The 18,002-nt window shown below is 50.8% G+C and overlaps 1 protein-coding gene across 1 annotated transcript; it reads left to right on the forward strand.

Annotated features, from left to right (window-relative positions):
• Positions 1-3,232: 3,232 nt before the first annotated feature.
• On the forward strand, positions 3,233-4,855 carry LOC128683174 (uncharacterized protein Rv2082-like). Its single transcript, XM_053768486.1, has one exon. The coding sequence runs from the start codon at positions 3,233-3,235 to the stop codon at positions 4,853-4,855; it is 1,623 nt and encodes a 540-aa protein (XP_053624461.1).
• The last annotated feature ends 13,147 nt before the right edge of the window (positions 4,856-18,002 follow it).

Genomic DNA, 18,002 nt, shown 5'->3' on the forward strand with positions numbered 1-18,002 from the left:
AAAATTCATTTAGTTTCCGTGAACGCCATACTTAGGCGCTAACACTTAAATAATTCTTTAAAATTTTTTCTTGCTATCCCTTGATCGTCTTTGATTGTAGTTCTGCTCACTTACCTGTCTCCCGGCTCCCTGTGAAGTTTCATCGCATTCCGTTGCAGTTTTCTTGCATTCTCACCTGTAACATAGTAAATTTTCATACAAATTTTATTAAAATCACACTTTTTCCTGTTTTTTCCAAGTTTTTCCTATCGGACCCTCGCTAGCTTGTTACACCATCTTATCAGGCTAACGGAGGCGCATCTTTTGACGCCTCACACGTCTCGATAGGACCACCCGTTTTTGAAATCGTATTTTCACGGTCTTCAAAAAGTTTACCTAAGCCCCTCAGGCACGTGGTCGACTTATATCTATTTGTTCCCCTACATCCCAGTGAATTTTCTCTTTAGTGCATCTCGTGTATCCATCGATATAACAAGTGTTTTCAGTGCAGTTTTCTCTATAATCTCTCTTTAAAAAATTCATTTAGTTTCCGTGAACGCCATACTTAGGCGCTAACACTTAAATAATTCTTTAAAATTTTTTCTTGCTATCCCTTGATCGTCTTTGATTGTAGTTCTGCTCACTTACCTGTCTCCCGGCTCCCTGTGAAGTTTCATCGCATTCCGTTGCAGTTTTCTTGCATTCTCACCTGTAACATAGTAAATTTTCATACAAATTTTATTAAAATCACACTTTTTCCTGTTTTTTCCAAGTTTTTCCTATCGGACCCTCGCTAGCTTGTTACACCATCTTATCAGGCTAACGGAGGCGCATCTTTTGACGCCTCACACGTCTCGATAGGACCACCCGTTTTTGAAATCGTATTTTCACGGTCTTCAAAAAGTTTACCTAAGCCCCTCAGGCACGTGGTCGACTTATATCTATTTGTTCCCCTACATCCCAGTGAATTTTCTCTTTAGTGCATCTCGTGTATCCATCGATATAACAAGTGTTTTCAGTGCAGTTTTCTCTATAATCTCTCTTTAAAAAATTCATTTAGTTTCCGTGAACGCCATACTTAGGCGCTAACACTTAAATAATTCTTTAAAATTTTTTCTTGCTATCCCTTGATCGTCTTTGATTGTAGTTCTGCTCACTTACCTGTCTCCCGGCTCCCTGTGAAGTTTCATCGCATTCCGTTGCAGTTTTCTTGCATTCTCACCTGTAACATAGTAAATTTTCATACAAATTTTATTAAAATCACACTTTTTCCTGTTTTTTCCAAGTTTTTCCTATCGGACCCTCGCTAGCTTGTTACACCATCTTATCAGGCTAACGGAGGCGCATCTTTTGACGCCTCACACGTCTCGATAGGACCACCCGTTTTTGAAATCGTATTTTCACGGTCTTCAAAAAGTTTACCTAAGCCCCTCAGGCACGTGGTCGACTTATATCTATTTGTTCCCCTACATCCCAGTGAATTTTCTCTTTAGTGCATCTCGTGTATCCATCGATATAACAAGTGTTTTCAGTGCAGTTTTCTCTATAATCTCTCTTTAAAAAATTCATTTAGTTTCCGTGAACGCCATACTTAGGCGCTAACACTTAAATAATTCTTTAAAATTTTTTCTTGCTATCCCTTGATCGTCTTTGATTGTAGTTCTGCTCACTTACCTGTCTCCCGGCTCCCTGTGAAGTTTCATCGCATTCCGTTGCAGTTTTCTTGCATTCTCACCTGTAACATAGTAAATTTTCATACAAATTTTATTAAAATCACACTTTTTCCTGTTTTTTCCAAGTTTTTCCTATCGGACCCTCGCTAGCTTGTTACACCATCTTATCAGGCTAACGGAGGCGCATCTTTTGACGCCTCACACGTCTCGATAGGACCACCCGTTTTTGAAATCGTATTTTCACGGTCTTCAAAAAGTTTACCTAAGCCCCTCAGGCACGTGGTCGACTTATATCTATTTGTTCCCCTACATCCCAGTGAATTTTCTCTTTAGTGCATCTCGTGTATCCATCGATATAACAAGTGTTTTCAGTGCAGTTTTCTCTATAATCTCTCTTTAAAAAATTCATTTAGTTTCCGTGAACGCCATACTTAGGCGCTAACACTTAAATAATTCTTTAAAATTTTTTCTTGCTATCCCTTGATCGTCTTTGATTGTAGTTCTGCTCACTTACCTGTCTCCCGGCTCCCTGTGAAGTTTCATCGCATTCCGTTGCAGTTTTCTTGCATTCTCACCTGTAACATAGTAAATTTTCATACAAATTTTATTAAAATCACACTTTTTCCTGTTTTTTCCAAGTTTTTCCTATCGGACCCTCGCTAGCTTGTTACACCATCTTATCAGGCTAACGGAGGCGCATCTTTTGACGCCTCACACGTCTCGATAGGACCACCCGTTTTTGAAATCGTATTTTCACGGTCTTCAAAAAGTTTACCTAAGCCCCTCAGGCACGTGGTCGACTTATATCTATTTGTTCCCCTACATCCCAGTGAATTTTCTCTTTAGTGCATCTCGTGTATCCATCGATATAACAAGTGTTTTCAGTGCAGTTTTCTCTATAATCTCTCTTTAAAAAATTCATTTAGTTTCCGTGAACGCCATACTTAGGCGCTAACACTTAAATAATTCTTTAAAATTTTTTCTTGCTATCCCTTGATCGTCTTTGATTGTAGTTCTGCTCACTTACCTGTCTCCCGGCTCCCTGTGAAGTTTCATCGCATTCCGTTGCAGTTTTCTTGCATTCTCACCTGTAACATAGTAAATTTTCATACAAATTTTATTAAAATCACACTTTTTCCTGTTTTTTCCAAGTTTTTCCTATCGGACCCTCGCTAGCTTGTTACACCATCTTATCAGGCTAACGGAGGCGCATCTTTTGACGCCTCACACGTCTCGATAGGACCACCCATTTTTGAAATTTTCGCCCACCACACCCGCCCAATTGTGTTCAGGTGGTAAAAGGGACTTCACTTGGGACACCTCATACCCAGATCTACTTCGCTTTTACCGCCACCTAGGGCCAAAAATTGTCACCTAAATTAACAGCTCCCTTAATAACAATAGTTTAGGATTACTTTGCTAGTTCTACCCGTCCTCTACTTCGGAAAATTACTGTATATTGTTATTCTTTCTTCTGCTGTTCTCCTTCGCCTCCTCAACTTTTACTTACCTAGACGATACTCTAAAATTTCATACTTCTTTCTTTCTTTCTAAATACTTTCGTTCTGGTCTAAGCCAACATGGTCTTAGCCCACTCACCCCCGCGTAAGGCGGCCAATACTCGCCCCCCAGACAGGAACCGCAGGAACCTCACCCGCATCTCCGAGACTCCTACGGACATTATAACACAGCAGAGTCCCCCGCCGCTACCCACCACCTCTAGAGCGGGGCATTCACGCTCTCACTCCCCGCGTATCTCCCCTCGGTCACCCCCGCCCAGGGGGAGGGCTCAAAGGCGATCGCCCCTACCCCCTCTGCCGCGAATAGATAGCAGATCCCCGACTAATCGGCAGCTGTCTACTCCTCCTCCGTCACCGTCTAGGGGGTGGATATCGCTTCCCAGCACTCCATCTAGCAGACAAAACTCACCTAACCCCCCACGCGAGGGCGGAGAGGACGAGATCCCGGCCAGCTGGGAATCGCTCTCTCCTTCCTCGATGGCCACCCCCGCACTGGTGTACTCCCCACCCACGCTGATTCGTCGCTCTCCAAGCCCTGCGACTGCACCAACGCCGGCAATTGCACCAACCCCAGAACCCGCCCCGGCCCCCCCGACCGCCCTTCAAACGGCGTTCATGCTCATCGTTGACTCCGCTAAGGAAATTATGGCCAAAATCTCGGAGGGGAAAAGCGTGACTAGCGCTAACAAGAAGCGCATCAAAGACCTCGCGCAGAACATCATGGGCGCCGTAGAGATGGCCAAATACGACGAGCCGCCTGAACTCACCAAACCGGTATCTGACGCCGTCCTCCAAACGATCCGGGAAACCATCCGAGAGGAGCTCAAAGCGCAGGCCCCTCCCCTTCCCCCTCCAGCGCCTACTCCGGTGCCTCTTACAAAATCCTTCGCATCGGTGGCTGCAACCACCCCCCCACCCAAACGCCCCGCGCCGCGATCTCCCGTCCAACCGGCGATGATCATCAAAGCCAAGGCGACCGGCGAACATCAGCCGGTGGTCTACGACGAGTGGCGCAAAAAGATCACCTTCCGCAACAGCACTTTCGCGCCATCGCAAGTACGCACCCTGCGCAATAATACTGTAAAGGTGAATTTTGATAACGCCGCGCAAAGAGACGAAATTGTGGCAAGGGTGAACAGGATCCCGGGACTTGTGGCAGAGGAGTCAAGGCTCCGAAAGCCCCTCATCATTCTGAAGGGGGTAAGCAAGGAAACGCCGAAAGAGGAGCTGCTGGATATAATCAGCAGCCAAAACCAGGTAGCCGTCGACGACCTCCGTCTCTGCTTCCTTCTAAAGAACAGAAACGACAAATTCTACAATGTAGTCCTGGAAGTGGCACCGGCAGTTCGACGAACCTTCGTGGAGGAGGGCCGCGTCAACGTGGAGCATCAGAGGGTACACGTGGCGGACTTCAGCCGCTTCGTGCAGTGCCGGAAATGCCTACAGTTTGGGCACACCGGCAATAAATGCGAGGCGGAGTTCTACCCGTGCGCCCACTGCGGCTCCGCCGCGCACCATATCTCCACCTGCTCCCATAGAACCGACCCGACTAAAATGTGTTGCTACAACTGCAAACAAACAAATAGCACAAACACTAAACACTCCGCCCTTGACACTAAAGTTTGCCCAAAGATTCTGAAAGCCCAAAAATCCCTAAATGAATCAACCGACTATGGTTACTAACACAATAAACATCGTACAATGTAACCTTAACCGGTGCTATACATCCCAACAGGAATTTTTAGTGCACTTCCGCGATAACAACTTCGATATGGCCTTGATATCGGAACCCTATGTGGGTAGTGGCCTAGAAGTCAGGCCCCCACCGGGAATTAACGTCTTCCAATTTTCAAATGGCTCCCGAGTCAGAGCTTGCATCCTTACCAAATCCACGATGGCCGCCATTGGCGTCACGCAGCTATCCACCGCGAACCTGGCCGTCGCCCGCATCAACTTTGGTCCCAGATCCCTGGATGTCGCCTCAATTTATGTGGAACCCGACACAGACAAGGAATCCACACTGCCCAAATTAAACAACTTCTTGCGGACGACCAACTCCTCCTTGCGGCTGGTCGGCGGCGATGTCAATGGAAGCCATCAGGAATGGGGACATCGCGATGCGAATGACAGGGGAGAAGAAGTGGCCACCATCATGGCATCTAACAACATGGCAGTCTGCAATGTAGGCGATGAACCCACCTTTGAGGCGATAAGACATGGGAAACATTGTTCCTCCATTGTCGATGTTACCTACGCCTCACACAACCTTGCTGACAGTGTTAACAACTGGCGCGTCGACCGCGCGGTTTGCCCCTCCTCAGACCATAACGGCATCACCTACGTATTGAAACCGCCCCACAGAATGAACAAGTTAAAAAGTTCCTCGACTTTCAAATACTCCACCTATAGGGCGGACTGGAAACAATTCCGCGAGGAATTGGTGCCAGTCATGGCCCCGCTAGTGGGTCAAACAAACGTTGCCGCTCTCTCTGGGGAAGGGCTGGACCGCGTGGTGGACCAGCTTACCACCAACATTCAACGGGTCTGCAGCAGGGTTTTCCACCGAAACCGAAGCCCTAAATCCCACAACCCATGGTGGTCAGACGACCTCGAACATATGAAAAAGGAATGTATCCGCCTACATCACAGACTACACTACTTAAAAAGAGCCAGCAGACCGCTCGGCGAAGCGATTATCAACTACCAGGAGGCAAAGAAGAACTACGCCCTGGCTATCTCGAAAGCGTCCACGGAACATTTCCGGAAATTCTGCGACACACAGGATAAAGAGGATGTATGGGCGGTCACCAACCGCATCATCAAAGAATCGCCTCTCAGAAGACCACCACAAACTTTAAAAATCAACAACACATACACAGACAATAGCCCCAACACCGCCCATGCACTTCTCAACCATTTTTACCCTGATGATACCCCGGATTCAACGAGCTGTCAAAGGGAAATGCGGAACAGAATGGATGACTTGCCGGACTCGGAGGATGACCTTCCGTTTACGGCCGAGGAGGTCCGGGAATGCCTGGCACATATCGGTCACAAGAAGGCCCCGGGAGGAGACCACTTGACCTCAGACATCTGCAAGGAGGTATTCGATGAGTATCCTGAATTTTTTACCAATCTGTACAATAGGTGCCTGGAACTGGGATACTTCCCGAAAACCTGGAAGAAGGCAGTGGTCAGGATCCTCCCGAAACCTGGCAAGACCGATATGGAGGAGCTCGGCTCCTATCGGCCTATAGGACTCATCCCCGTGTTCGGCAAGGTCCTAGAAAAGCTATTGATCAAACGGATCTCATACAAAGCGGAACGCGAAGAAACACTCTCCAATAGACAGTTCGGATTTAGAGAACAAACATCTACTACAGACGCTCTCGAGTTGGCCCTAAAGACTATAAACAACGCCAAGAATAACAAAAAGCAAGTTGTAGCAGTCTCGCTGGATATTAAAGCAGCGTTCGACAATGCTTGGTGGCCAGCACTCTTTCGGCGGCTTCGGCACATCAAATGCCCTAAGAACATCCACCGTATCGTCCGGAACTATGTTTCGAACAGGACCGTAACCCTGGACTACGCCGACAGCACGGCGTCCAAAGAGATGTCCAAGGGGTGCATCCAAGGGTCGGCCTGCGGACCAGTGTTTTGGAACATAGTCCTGGACGAACTCCTCACGTTGCCCCTACCTGACGGCGCACATATCCAAGCATTCGCGGATGATGTGTTGCTGATCGTCGAGGGACGAACACGTGAGGAGGTGGAAAAGATCTCCGAGCTATGTCTACAGGACATCCATTCCTGGGGCGAACGAGTCAAGCTACACTTTGGTCCCGACAAAACAAAACTCATCTCATTCACTAAACACACACAGACCGCCATCATCCGCATCAACAACACTCAAATACCAATCTCTGACACCATCAAACTTTTAGGAGTTATAATAGACAAGAGACTCACATTCATAAACCACACGAAATACATTATACACAAAGCGACCAAAGTGTACAAAAATCTCATACGATTCGTTCGGCCCACATGGGGCGTCCACCCAGAAAATATCGACTGCATCTACAGACAGGTCGTGACCCCCATTATTACCTATGCGGCAGGGATATGGGGGTCTGCAACAAAATATCACCTGGTCCGCCGAGCGCTCCGGTCATTTCAAAGGAAATTCGCGATCATGGCAATACGCGGATTCCACACAATATCTGCCGTCGCAGCCGACGCACTGGCACGATTTCCGCCGCTACACTTGGTGGTTGACGAGATACGCGAGACACACCGCATCAAGCAGACCGGTATGTTGGACTCCCTCCCTGAGGACATTGGGCTGTACCGGCGTGTCCGGGTTAGGGACCTCCTGCATCCAGCCGAGCGGGTCACTATAGACTACAGCACGGCGACCACGCAGGAGGAAACCGACTACCTCATGAACCCGGAGGCACCCAATGTCTTCACGGACGGGAGCAAACACGACAATGGGGACACGGGGGCGGCATATGTCATCATCATGGAGGGACTGCCGGGGGGATCCGTGACCAGGAAATTCAAATTGTGCAGAACCGCTACTGTCTTCATGGCGGAACTGTACGCAATAGCCCAAGCCTTGGAGTGGCTTCGTCTTCGAGACCACTCCTCGGCCAAGATCTTTTCAGACTCACTATCCGCTATAAAGGCTATCCAGGACCGCAGCAACACAGACTATCTCGTGAATCGTATTCACAGAGATCTGTTCTTGCTGCGGTCCAGGAACCAGGTGGTGGACTTTGTGTGGACGAAGGCTCACGTCGGGATAGTGGGAAACGAGATCGCGGACGCGACAGCCAAAGAGGCGGCCTCTAAAAAGACAGCGTCCGAGGTCAATTTCTTCCCACTCTCCCACGCCAAGCGACTCCTAAAAGCGGCAACGCTCCAGGCTTGGCAGGCGGAGTACGAGTCGGCCACGCAGGGTGCCACCACCAAAGCCTTCTTCCCCTCATTAACAGACATCTTCTCCTTCCTTAGCGCATTCAAAATCTCCTTTGCCCTTACGCAAATATTAACTGGTCACGGATACCATAAGGCGTACCTCCATCGCTTTAAGATCACAGACAATGACAAGTGCCCCTGCGACGACACCACAACACAGGACGTACAACATTTACTAACGAAGTGCCCAATATTCTCAAAAACACGTCACGATTACGTCGTGGCGTGCCAGAGCCATCAGATTGAGGAGTTCGATCTCCTACAATCAGCCCAAAAAGATGAAACAACGAAGACCCTTAATACTCATGTAAATAAAATCATACAAAATCTAAAGACCATAAACAGCACATAAATAAACTCTTTTCCTTTCCCACTTCTACCTTCTATCACAAAAAACTTTCTCTATAGACAAAAACTGTACCATATATATTTATTATACCACATACCCTGTGGTGGGACTCCCTGCAAACTTTGTATCAACTAGCAAAAAACAGCAGGGACCCCAATGTTATCCCAAATATAAATGATACCAATATTTGCTTTTAACCTGCCCAATATATTCAATACTAGCTCTTCAAAAAAAAAAAAAAACCTAACCTAACCTAACCTAACCATCCATTTGTTCCCCTACATCCCAGTGAATTTTCTCTTTAGTGCATCTCGTGTATCCTTCGATATAACAAGTGTTTTCAGTGCAGTTTTCTCCATAATTTCTCTTTAAAAAATTCCTTTAGTTTCCGTGAACGCCATACTTAGGCGCTAACACTCAAATAATCCCCAAAAATTTTTTCTCGCTATCCCTTGATCGTCTTTGTTTGTAGTTCTGTTTACTCACCTGTCTCCCGGCTCCCTGTGAAGTTTCGTCGCATTCCGTTGCAGTTTTCTTGCATTCTCACCTGTAACATAGAAATTTTCATACAAATTTTAATAAAATCACACTTTTTCCCCTTTTTTCCAAATTTTTTCTATCGGACCCTCGCTAGCTTGTTACACCATCTTATCAGGCTAACGGAGGCGCATCTTTTGACGCCTCACACGTCTCGATAGGACCACCCAATTTTGAAATTTTCACCCACCACACCCGCCCAATTGTGTTCAGGTTGTAAAAGGGACTTCACTTGGGACACCCCATACCCAGATCTACTTCGCTTTTACCGCCACCTAGGGCCAAAAATTGTCACCTAAATTAACAGCTCCCCTAATAACAATAGTTTAGGATTACTTTGCTAGTTCTACCCGTCCTCTACTTTGGAAAATTGTTGCTTCTTGTTATTCTCTCTTCTGTTGTTCTCCCTCGCCTCCTCAACTTTTACTTACATAGACGATATTCTAAATTTTTTTCATACTTTCTTCTAAACACTTCTGCGATCTAAGACAACATGGTCCTAGCCCACTCACCTCCGCGTAAGGCGGCCAATACTCGCCCCCCAGACAGGAACCGTAGGAACCTCACCCGCATCTCCGAGACTCCTACGGACATTATAACACAGCAGAGTCCCCCGCCGCTACCCACCACCTCTAGAGCGGGGCATTCACGCTCTCACTCCCCGCGTATCTCCCCTCGGTCACCCCCGCCCAGGGGGAGGACTCAAAGGCGATCGCCCCTACCCCCTCTGCCGCGAATAGATAGCAGATCCCCGACTGATCGGCAGGTGTCTACTCCTCCTCCGTCACCGTCTAGGGGGTGGATATCGCTTCCCAGCACCCCATCTAGCAGACAAAACTCACCTAACCCCCCACGCGAGGACGGAGGGGACGAGATCCCGGCCAGCTGGGAATCGCTCTCTCCTTCCTCGATGGCCACCCCCGCACTGGTGTACTCCCCACCCACGCTGATTCGTCGCTCTCCAAGCCCTGCGACTGCACCAACGCCGGCAATTGCACCAACCCCAGAACCCGCCCCGGCCCCCCCGTCCGCCCTTCAAACTGCGTTCACGCTCATTGTTGACTCCGCTAAGGAAATTATGGCCAAAATCTCGGAGGGGAAAAGCGTGACAAGCGCTAACAAGAAGCGTATCAAAGACCTCGCGCAGAACATCATGGGCGCCGTAGAGATGGCCAAATACGATGAGCCGCCCGAACTCACCAAACCGGTATCTGACGCCGTCCTCCAAACGATCCGGGAAACCATCCGAGAGGAACTCAAAGCGCAGGCCCCTCCCCTTCCCCCTCCAGCGCCTACTCCGGTACCTCTCACAAAATCCTTCGCATCGGTGGCTGCAACCACCCCCCCACCCAAACGCCCCGCGCCGCGATCTCCCGTCCAACCGGCGATGATCATCAAAGCCAAGGCGACCGGCGAACATCAGCCGGTGGTCTACGACGAGTGGCGCAAGAAGATCACCTTCCGTAATAGCACTTTCGCGCCATCGCAAGTGCGCACCCTGCGCAATAACACGGTAAAGGTGAATTTCGATAACGCCGCGCAAAGAGACGAAATTGTGGCAAGGGTGAACAGGATACCGGGACTTGTGGCAGAGGAGTCAAGGCTCCGAAAGCCCCTCATTATTCTGAAGGGGGTCAGCAAGGAAACGCCGAAAGAGGAGTTGCTAGACATAATCAGCAGCCAAAATCAGGTGGCCGTCGACGATCTCCGTCTCTGCTTCCTTCTGAGGAACAGAAACGATAAATTTTATAACGTAGTTCTAGAAGTGGCACCGGCAGTTCGGCGAACCTTGGTGGAGGAGGGCCGCGTCAACGTGGAGCATCAGAGGGTACACGTGGCGGACTTCAGCCGTTTTGTGCAGTGCCGGAAATGCCTTCAGTTCGGGCACACTGGCAATAAATGTGAAGCGGAGTTCTACCCGTGTGCCCACTGTGGCTCCGCCGCGCATCACATCTCCACCTGCTCCCATAGAACCGACCCAACTAAAATGTGTTGCTACAATTGCAAACAAACCAACAGCACAGGCACCAATCATTCTGCTCTAGACACTAAAGTTTGCCCCAAGATTCTGAAAGCCCAAAAATCCCTAAACGAATCAACCGACTATGGGTACTAAAACAGTAAAAATTGTACAGTGTAACCTCAACCGGTGCTATACATCCCAACAGGAATTTCTTGTTCACTTTCGCGAAAAGAATTTCGATATCGCCTTGATCTCTGAACCCTATGTGGGTAGCGGCTTGGAAGTTAGGCCCCCACCGGGAATAAATGTCTACCAATTTTCTAATGGCTCCCGAGTCAAGGCTTGCATCCTTACTAAACCTACCGTGGCTGCCATTGGCGTCACGCAACTATCTACCGCGAACCTAGCCGTCACCCGCATCAACCTTGGGTCCAGATTTTTGGATGTCGCTTCAATTTATGTTGAGCCTGACACGGATACTGAATCCACGCTATCCAAACTCAACCACTTCCTGCGGACGACCAACTCCTCCTTACGGCTTGTCGGCGGTGATGTAAATGGAAGCCATCAAGAGTGGGGACAGCGCGATGCGAACGACAGGGGAGATGAGGTGGCTAACATTATGGCCTCTAACAACATGGCAGTCTGTAATGTAGGCGATGAACCCACCTTCGAAGCGATAAGACATGGGAACCACTGCTCCTCCATTGTCGATGTAACATACGCCTCACACAACCTTGCTGACAGCATTAACAACTGGCAGGTCGACCGCGCGGTTTGTCCCTCCTCAGATCACAACGGCATCACCTACGTGATGACACCGCCCCACAGATTGAGTAAACTAAAAAGCTCTTCGACGTTCAAATACTCCACCTACAGGGCTGACTGGAAGCAATTCCGCGAGGAACTGGTGCCAGTCATGGCCCCGCTGGTGGGTCAAACAAATGTCGCTACTCTCTCTGGGGAAGGGCTGGACCGCGTGGTGGACCAGCTTACCACCAACATCCAACGGGTCTGCAGCAGGGTTTTCCACCGAAACCGAACCCCTAAATCCCACAACCCATGGTGGTCAGACGACCTCGAAAACATGAAAAAGGAATGCATCCGCCTACATCACAGACTCCACTATTTAAAGAGAGCCAACAGACCCCTCGGCGATGCGATTAACAACTACCAGGAGGCGAAAAAGAACTATGCCCTTGCCATCTCAAAAGCGTCCACGGAACATTTCCGGCAATTTTGCGACGCACAGGATAAGGAGGACGTATGGGCGGTCACCAACCGCATTATTAAAGAATCGCCTCTCAGAAGACCACCACAGACGTTAAAAATCAACAACTCATACACAGACAATAGCCCCAACACCGCCCATGCGCTGCTCAACCACTTTTATCCCGATGACACTCCTGACACTCTCAACTGCCAAAGGGAAATACGAAGCAGTATGGACGACTTGCCAGACTCGGAGGATGACCTTCCGTTCACGGCCGCGGAGGTCCGGGAGTGCCTGGCCCATATCGGTCACAAGAAGGCTCCGGGAGGAGACCACCTGACCTCAGATATCTGTAAGGAAGCATTTGATGAATATCCTGAATTTTTCACTAATTTGTACAATAGGTGCCTGGAACTGGGATATTTCCCGAAAACCTGGAAGAAGGCGGTGGTCAGGATCCTCCCGAAACCTGGCAAGACCGATATGGAGGAACTCGGCTCCTATCGGCCTATAGGACTCATCCCCGTGTTCGGCAAGGTCCTAGAAAAGCTGCTGATCAAACGGATCACTTACAAAGCGGAATGCGAAGAACAACTCTCCAACAGACAATTCGGATTTAGGGAACAAACATCCACTACAGACGCTCTTGAGTTAGCCCTAGAGACCATAAACAATGCCAAGAACAATAAAAAGCAAGTCGTAGCAGTCTCACTGGATATCAAGGCAGCATTCGACAATGCCTGGTGGCCGGCACTTTTTCGGCGGCTTCGGCATATCAAATGCCCTAAGAATATCCACCGCATCGTCCGGAATTGTGTTTCGAACAGGACCGTAACCCTGGAGTACGCCGACAGCACGGCGTCCAAAGAGATGACCAAGGGGTGCATCCAAGGGTCGGCCTGCGGACCGGTGTTCTGGAACATAATTCTGGACGAACTCCTCACGTTGCCCCTACCTGACGGCGCACACATCCAAGCATTCGCGGATGATGTGTTGCTGATCGTCGAGGGTCGAACACGTGAGGAGGTGGAAAAGATCTCTGAGCAAAGTCTACAAGATATTCATGCCTGGGGCGAACGAGTCAAGCTACACTTTGGGCCCGACAAAACTAAACTCATCTCATTCACCAAACACACACAGACCGCCATCATCCGCATCGACAACACTCAGATACCAATCTCCGACACCATCAAACTCTTAGGAGTTATAATAGACAAGAGACTCACATTCATAAACCACACCAAATACATTATACACAAAGCGACCAAAATCTTATACGATTCGTTCGGCCCACATGGGGTGTTCACCCAGAAAATATTGACTGCATCTATAGACAGGTTGTGACCCCCATTATTACCTATGCGGCAGGGATATGGGGGTCCGCAACGAAATACCACCTGGTCCGCCGAGCGCTCCGGTCATTCCAAAGGAAATTCGCAATCATGGCAATACGCGGATTCCACACAATATCTGCCGTCGCAGCCGACGCACTGGCACGATTTCCGCCGCTACACTTGGTGATTGACGAGGTGCGTGAGACACACCACATCAAGAAGACCGGTATGTTGGACTCCCTCCCTGAGGACATTGGGCTGTACCGGCGTGTCCGGGTTAGGGACCTCCTGCATCCAGCCGAGCGGGTCACTATAGACTACAGTACGGCGACCACGCAGGAGGAAACCGACTACCTCATGAACCCGGAGGCACCCAATGTCTTCACGGACGGGAGCAAACACGACAATGGGGACACGGGGGCGGCGTTTGTCATCATCATGGAGGGACTGCCGGGGGGATCCGTGACCAGGAAATTTAAATTGTGCAGAACCGCTACTGTCTTCATGGCGGAACTGTACGCAATAGCCCAAGCCTTGGAGTGGCTTCGTCTTCGAGACCACTCCTCGGCCAAGATCTTTTCAGATTCTTTATCTGCTATAAAGGCTATCCAGGACCGCAGCAACACAGACTATCTCGTGAATCGTATTCACAGAGATCTGTTCTTGCTGCGGTCCAGGAACCAGGTGGTGGACTTTGTGTGGACGAAGGCTCACGTCGGGATAGTGGGAAACGAGATCGCGGACGCGACGGCCAAAGAGGCGGCCTCTAAAAAGACAGCGTCCGAGGTCAATTTCTTCCCACTATCCCACGCCAAGCGACTCCTAAAAGCGGCAACGCTCCAGGCTTGGCAGGCGGAGTACGAGTCGGCCGCGCAGGGTGCCACCACCAAAGCCTTCTTCCCTTCATTAACAAACATCTTCTCCTTCCTTAGCGCATTCAAAATCTCATTTGCCCTTACGCAAATATTAACTGGTCACGGATACCATAAGGAGTACCTCCATCGCTTTAAGATCACGGATGATGACAAGTGCCCCTGCGACGACTCCACGACGCAAGATGTGCCGCACATACTGATGAAGTGCCCAATGTTCTCAAAAACGCGCCACGACTATGTCGTGGCGTGCCAGAGCCACCGAATTGAGGAATTTAATCTCCTGCTATCTACACAAAAAGATGAGACAATGAAGACCCTGAACACGCACATCAACAAAATCATTGAAAACCTAAAGGCCATAAACAGCACATGAAAAAACTCTTCTCCTTTCCCACTTCTACCTTCTATCCCAAAAAAAAAAAAAACTTTCTCTATAGACAAAAACTGTACCATATATATTTATTATACCACATACCCTGTGGTGGGACTCCCTGCAAACTTTGTATCAACTAGCAAAAAAACAGCAGGGACCCCAATGTTATCCCAAATATAAATGATACCAATATTTGCTTTTAATCTGCCCAATATATTCAATACTAGCTCTTCAAAAAAAAAAAAAAACCTAACCTAACCTAACCTAACCTAACCTAACCTTTTTTTTTTTTTTTTTTTTTTTTTTTTTTTTTTTTTTTTTTTTTTTTTTTTTTTTTTTTTTTTTTTTTTTTTTTTTTTTTGTTCTCGCAGGAGGAAACCCATTTACGGGCGACCCAGGGGAAGAACATCTCCCCCGGAGTGTGGGGCTCCCAGGCCGCTGCCGGCCCAGACTACCCACTAAAACCTCCTGCGGCGTTTTCCAACCAACCGTTGATGGGGGCGCCATGGGATCGCGGACATTTCACCACGACGCCCCCCGGTTCTGCCTCGCCAGGCGTCCTCACCGTAGCAGACGACGGGCGTATCGTGCCCGCCGCCTGCCACCTCTGCCTCTCCTGTTCAGAGGGGCGTCGGCTTGCGCCTCACGCACCCTCTCAGCGGCCTCCTTCTGCGACATGACAGCCTCGCAGAAGGAAGCCACCGCATCCCAGCACCTTTCGCTGCACAGCATCTTTTCTACGACGCTGTGCAGCGCAAGGTCTTCTCCTCCCAGCTCCACTATCAGCTCCACCCTCTCCTCCGCCCACTTTTCGCAGTCTGCCAGAGTGTGTTGGGCCGTATCATCCGGCTCTCCACACTCATGGCAGACCGCGCTCACCTCTCTGCCAATCCTGTGCAGGTAATGACCGAAGCACCCGTGTCCGGTCATTACCTGCGTCAACCTGTAGGTCAGCTGGCCGTGGCCCCTTCCAACCCAGTCTGCGAGCGATGGCAGGAGCGCCCCAATGGTTCTTACACCATATGGGGAGTTCTCCAGCTCGACTTTCCATCGCTCGCGCAGTCTATCCACGGCCAGCTGCCTGACCGCCCTCATTTCCCTGGGAGCGAGCCTGATTCCAAGTGACCTGCACCTGGCCCGCTCCCGGTACACCTCAGTCTGTACCTGGGCTTCCAGTTCCCATGGCGGGGTTCCGGCAAGAGCGCAAGCTGCTGCCCAAGCCACCGTCACATAGGCCCGAGCTATGCGGTTAGCCACAACTTTTTGTGGCCTACGCAGTCGGGCCTTATTGGCTGCGGAGAGCCTATCTGACCAAATCGGCGCCCCGTACAGCGCCATGCTGCGGGTAACTCCCGCATACAGCTGACGGCACGTGGCGCCAGGCCCTCCGACATTGGGCAGCAGACGGCTCATTGCCGACGCCGCGCCTATTACTCGGGGAGCCAATTGACGAAAGTGCTCCCCGAAGTCCCAGCGTGAGTCCAGGATGATGCCCAGGTACTTTAAGTACGGCTTCACCTGGACTCTCTCCCCGCCAATGGGAACGCATTCGTTTGAGGGCGGTCTCCAACTGCGCTTCCTCCCGAAGGCGATGACCTCACATTTGCTAAGGGCCACCCTTAGTCCCAGCATCCTGATGCGTGTGAGCATCAGGTCTGCCGCGACCGCCGCGGCCCTAAGGGTGCTCTCCAGCTGCTCCCCCCGGACAGCCACCATTGTGTCATCCGCATAGCAGATGACTATTGTCCGGGGGGGTAGGGCCGCGCGGATGGCCCAGTCGAATCCGACGTTCCACAGCAGGGGGCCTAAAACCGAACCCTGGGGAACGCCACAGGTCATCGCCCTCGACTTCCTTCCCTCTTTGTCCTCGTAGAGCACCACCCTTCCTGTTAGGTAGTGCCCTACGAGGTTCCTTAGATAGAGGGGCACTCCGTGGTACCGGAGCGCCTCCTCTATCACTTCATAGGGGAGGGAGCCGAAGGCGTTCGCTATATCAAGCGATACGCCCACGGCCCCTCCCCCTCCCCCAATTGCTTCCTCCGAGAATGTCCTCAAGGCCCCGATGGCATCAATGGTGGACCGCCCCTTTCGAAAGCCATATTGGCAGTCCGACACATTGGGTCCATCATTTTCCAGATGCTGGGCGATTCGGGCCGCCACGATACGTTCCATCAGTTTACCCGTCTCGTCCAGCATCAGGAGGGGCCTCCACCCCGAAGGAGAGTCCTCAGGCCGGCCTTCTTTCCTAATAAGGACAAGCCGGCCCTCTTTCCACGGCTTTGGGAACCGCCCCGTCGACAAGCAGTCGTCGAACAGCTCTCTGAGGCGGCTCCCAATGTGTTTCGCCGCCACCGGGAGTATGGGACCAGGGACTCCGTCTGGGCCTGGGGCCTTTCTGCGGCCCTCCAGACGCTTTAGTCCCCAGTCAAACTCCTCGTCCGTCACCGGTGGCACGCTCGCCGTGGTGGACTCCCGTTCAGGGGCCGACATCCTCGGAGGGACAAATTCCTCAGCAGAGGGGAACAGGCCTTCCACGATCCGCTTGAGGAGGTCCGGTTCCATGGAGGCCGTGGGGGGGGCGTATCGCAGTTTGTTGCGTACAGTCCTGTATGGCCTCCCCCATGGGTCCCTGTCGAGCGTGGCCAAGAACTCCTTGTAGGCGTCGTCCTTGGCCTTGGCTATCGCAGCCGACAGGGTCCTTTTGGCCTCCTGGAGAGCGAGGTGCAGCCGCGCCTCCTCTCCATCAACGACATTGCGCCGCCGTCTGCACCGCGTATATTCGCGTCTGGCTCGGTTACTGGCGGATCGGAGAGCAGCAATCTCTTCCGACCACCAGTGAACCGCCGTTTTTGCAGCCGGCGGCCCGGACCTCCTCATCGAAGCGTCGCAGATTCGCGTGAGCGACGCACGAAGGCCTGTTGCCCTCTCGTCCACACCAAGGGAACGGCTTGGTGTGGGTTCTATCCATGCTTCTGTCATGGCCGCCTCCTCAGCCAGGTCCCTGTCGAGGCTGGCCAGACACCATCTCGGGAACCCCCGGTTCCGCCCCCTCAAGCCCCGTACGGGCTGCTGGGGCCTGTTGGAGACCCCCATTCGGATGTACCTGTGGTCCGAGAGGGTCTCCACGTCCTCCAGGACACGCCAGTCCACAACACGCGCGGCAATGACGGGGCTCGCGAAGGATATGTCGACAATCGACGCCC

This window comes from Plodia interpunctella, chromosome Z, assembly GCF_027563975.2.
Source record: "Plodia interpunctella isolate USDA-ARS_2022_Savannah chromosome Z, ilPloInte3.2, whole genome shotgun sequence".
NCBI lineage: Eukaryota > Metazoa > Arthropoda > Insecta > Lepidoptera > Pyralidae > Plodia > Plodia interpunctella.

Excerpts from the sequence above, each read along its gene's own strand:
- LOC128683174 (XM_053768486.1), top strand. The coding sequence starts at position 3,233 with ATGGTCTTAGCCCACTCACCCCCGCGTAAGGCGGCCAATACTCGCCCC.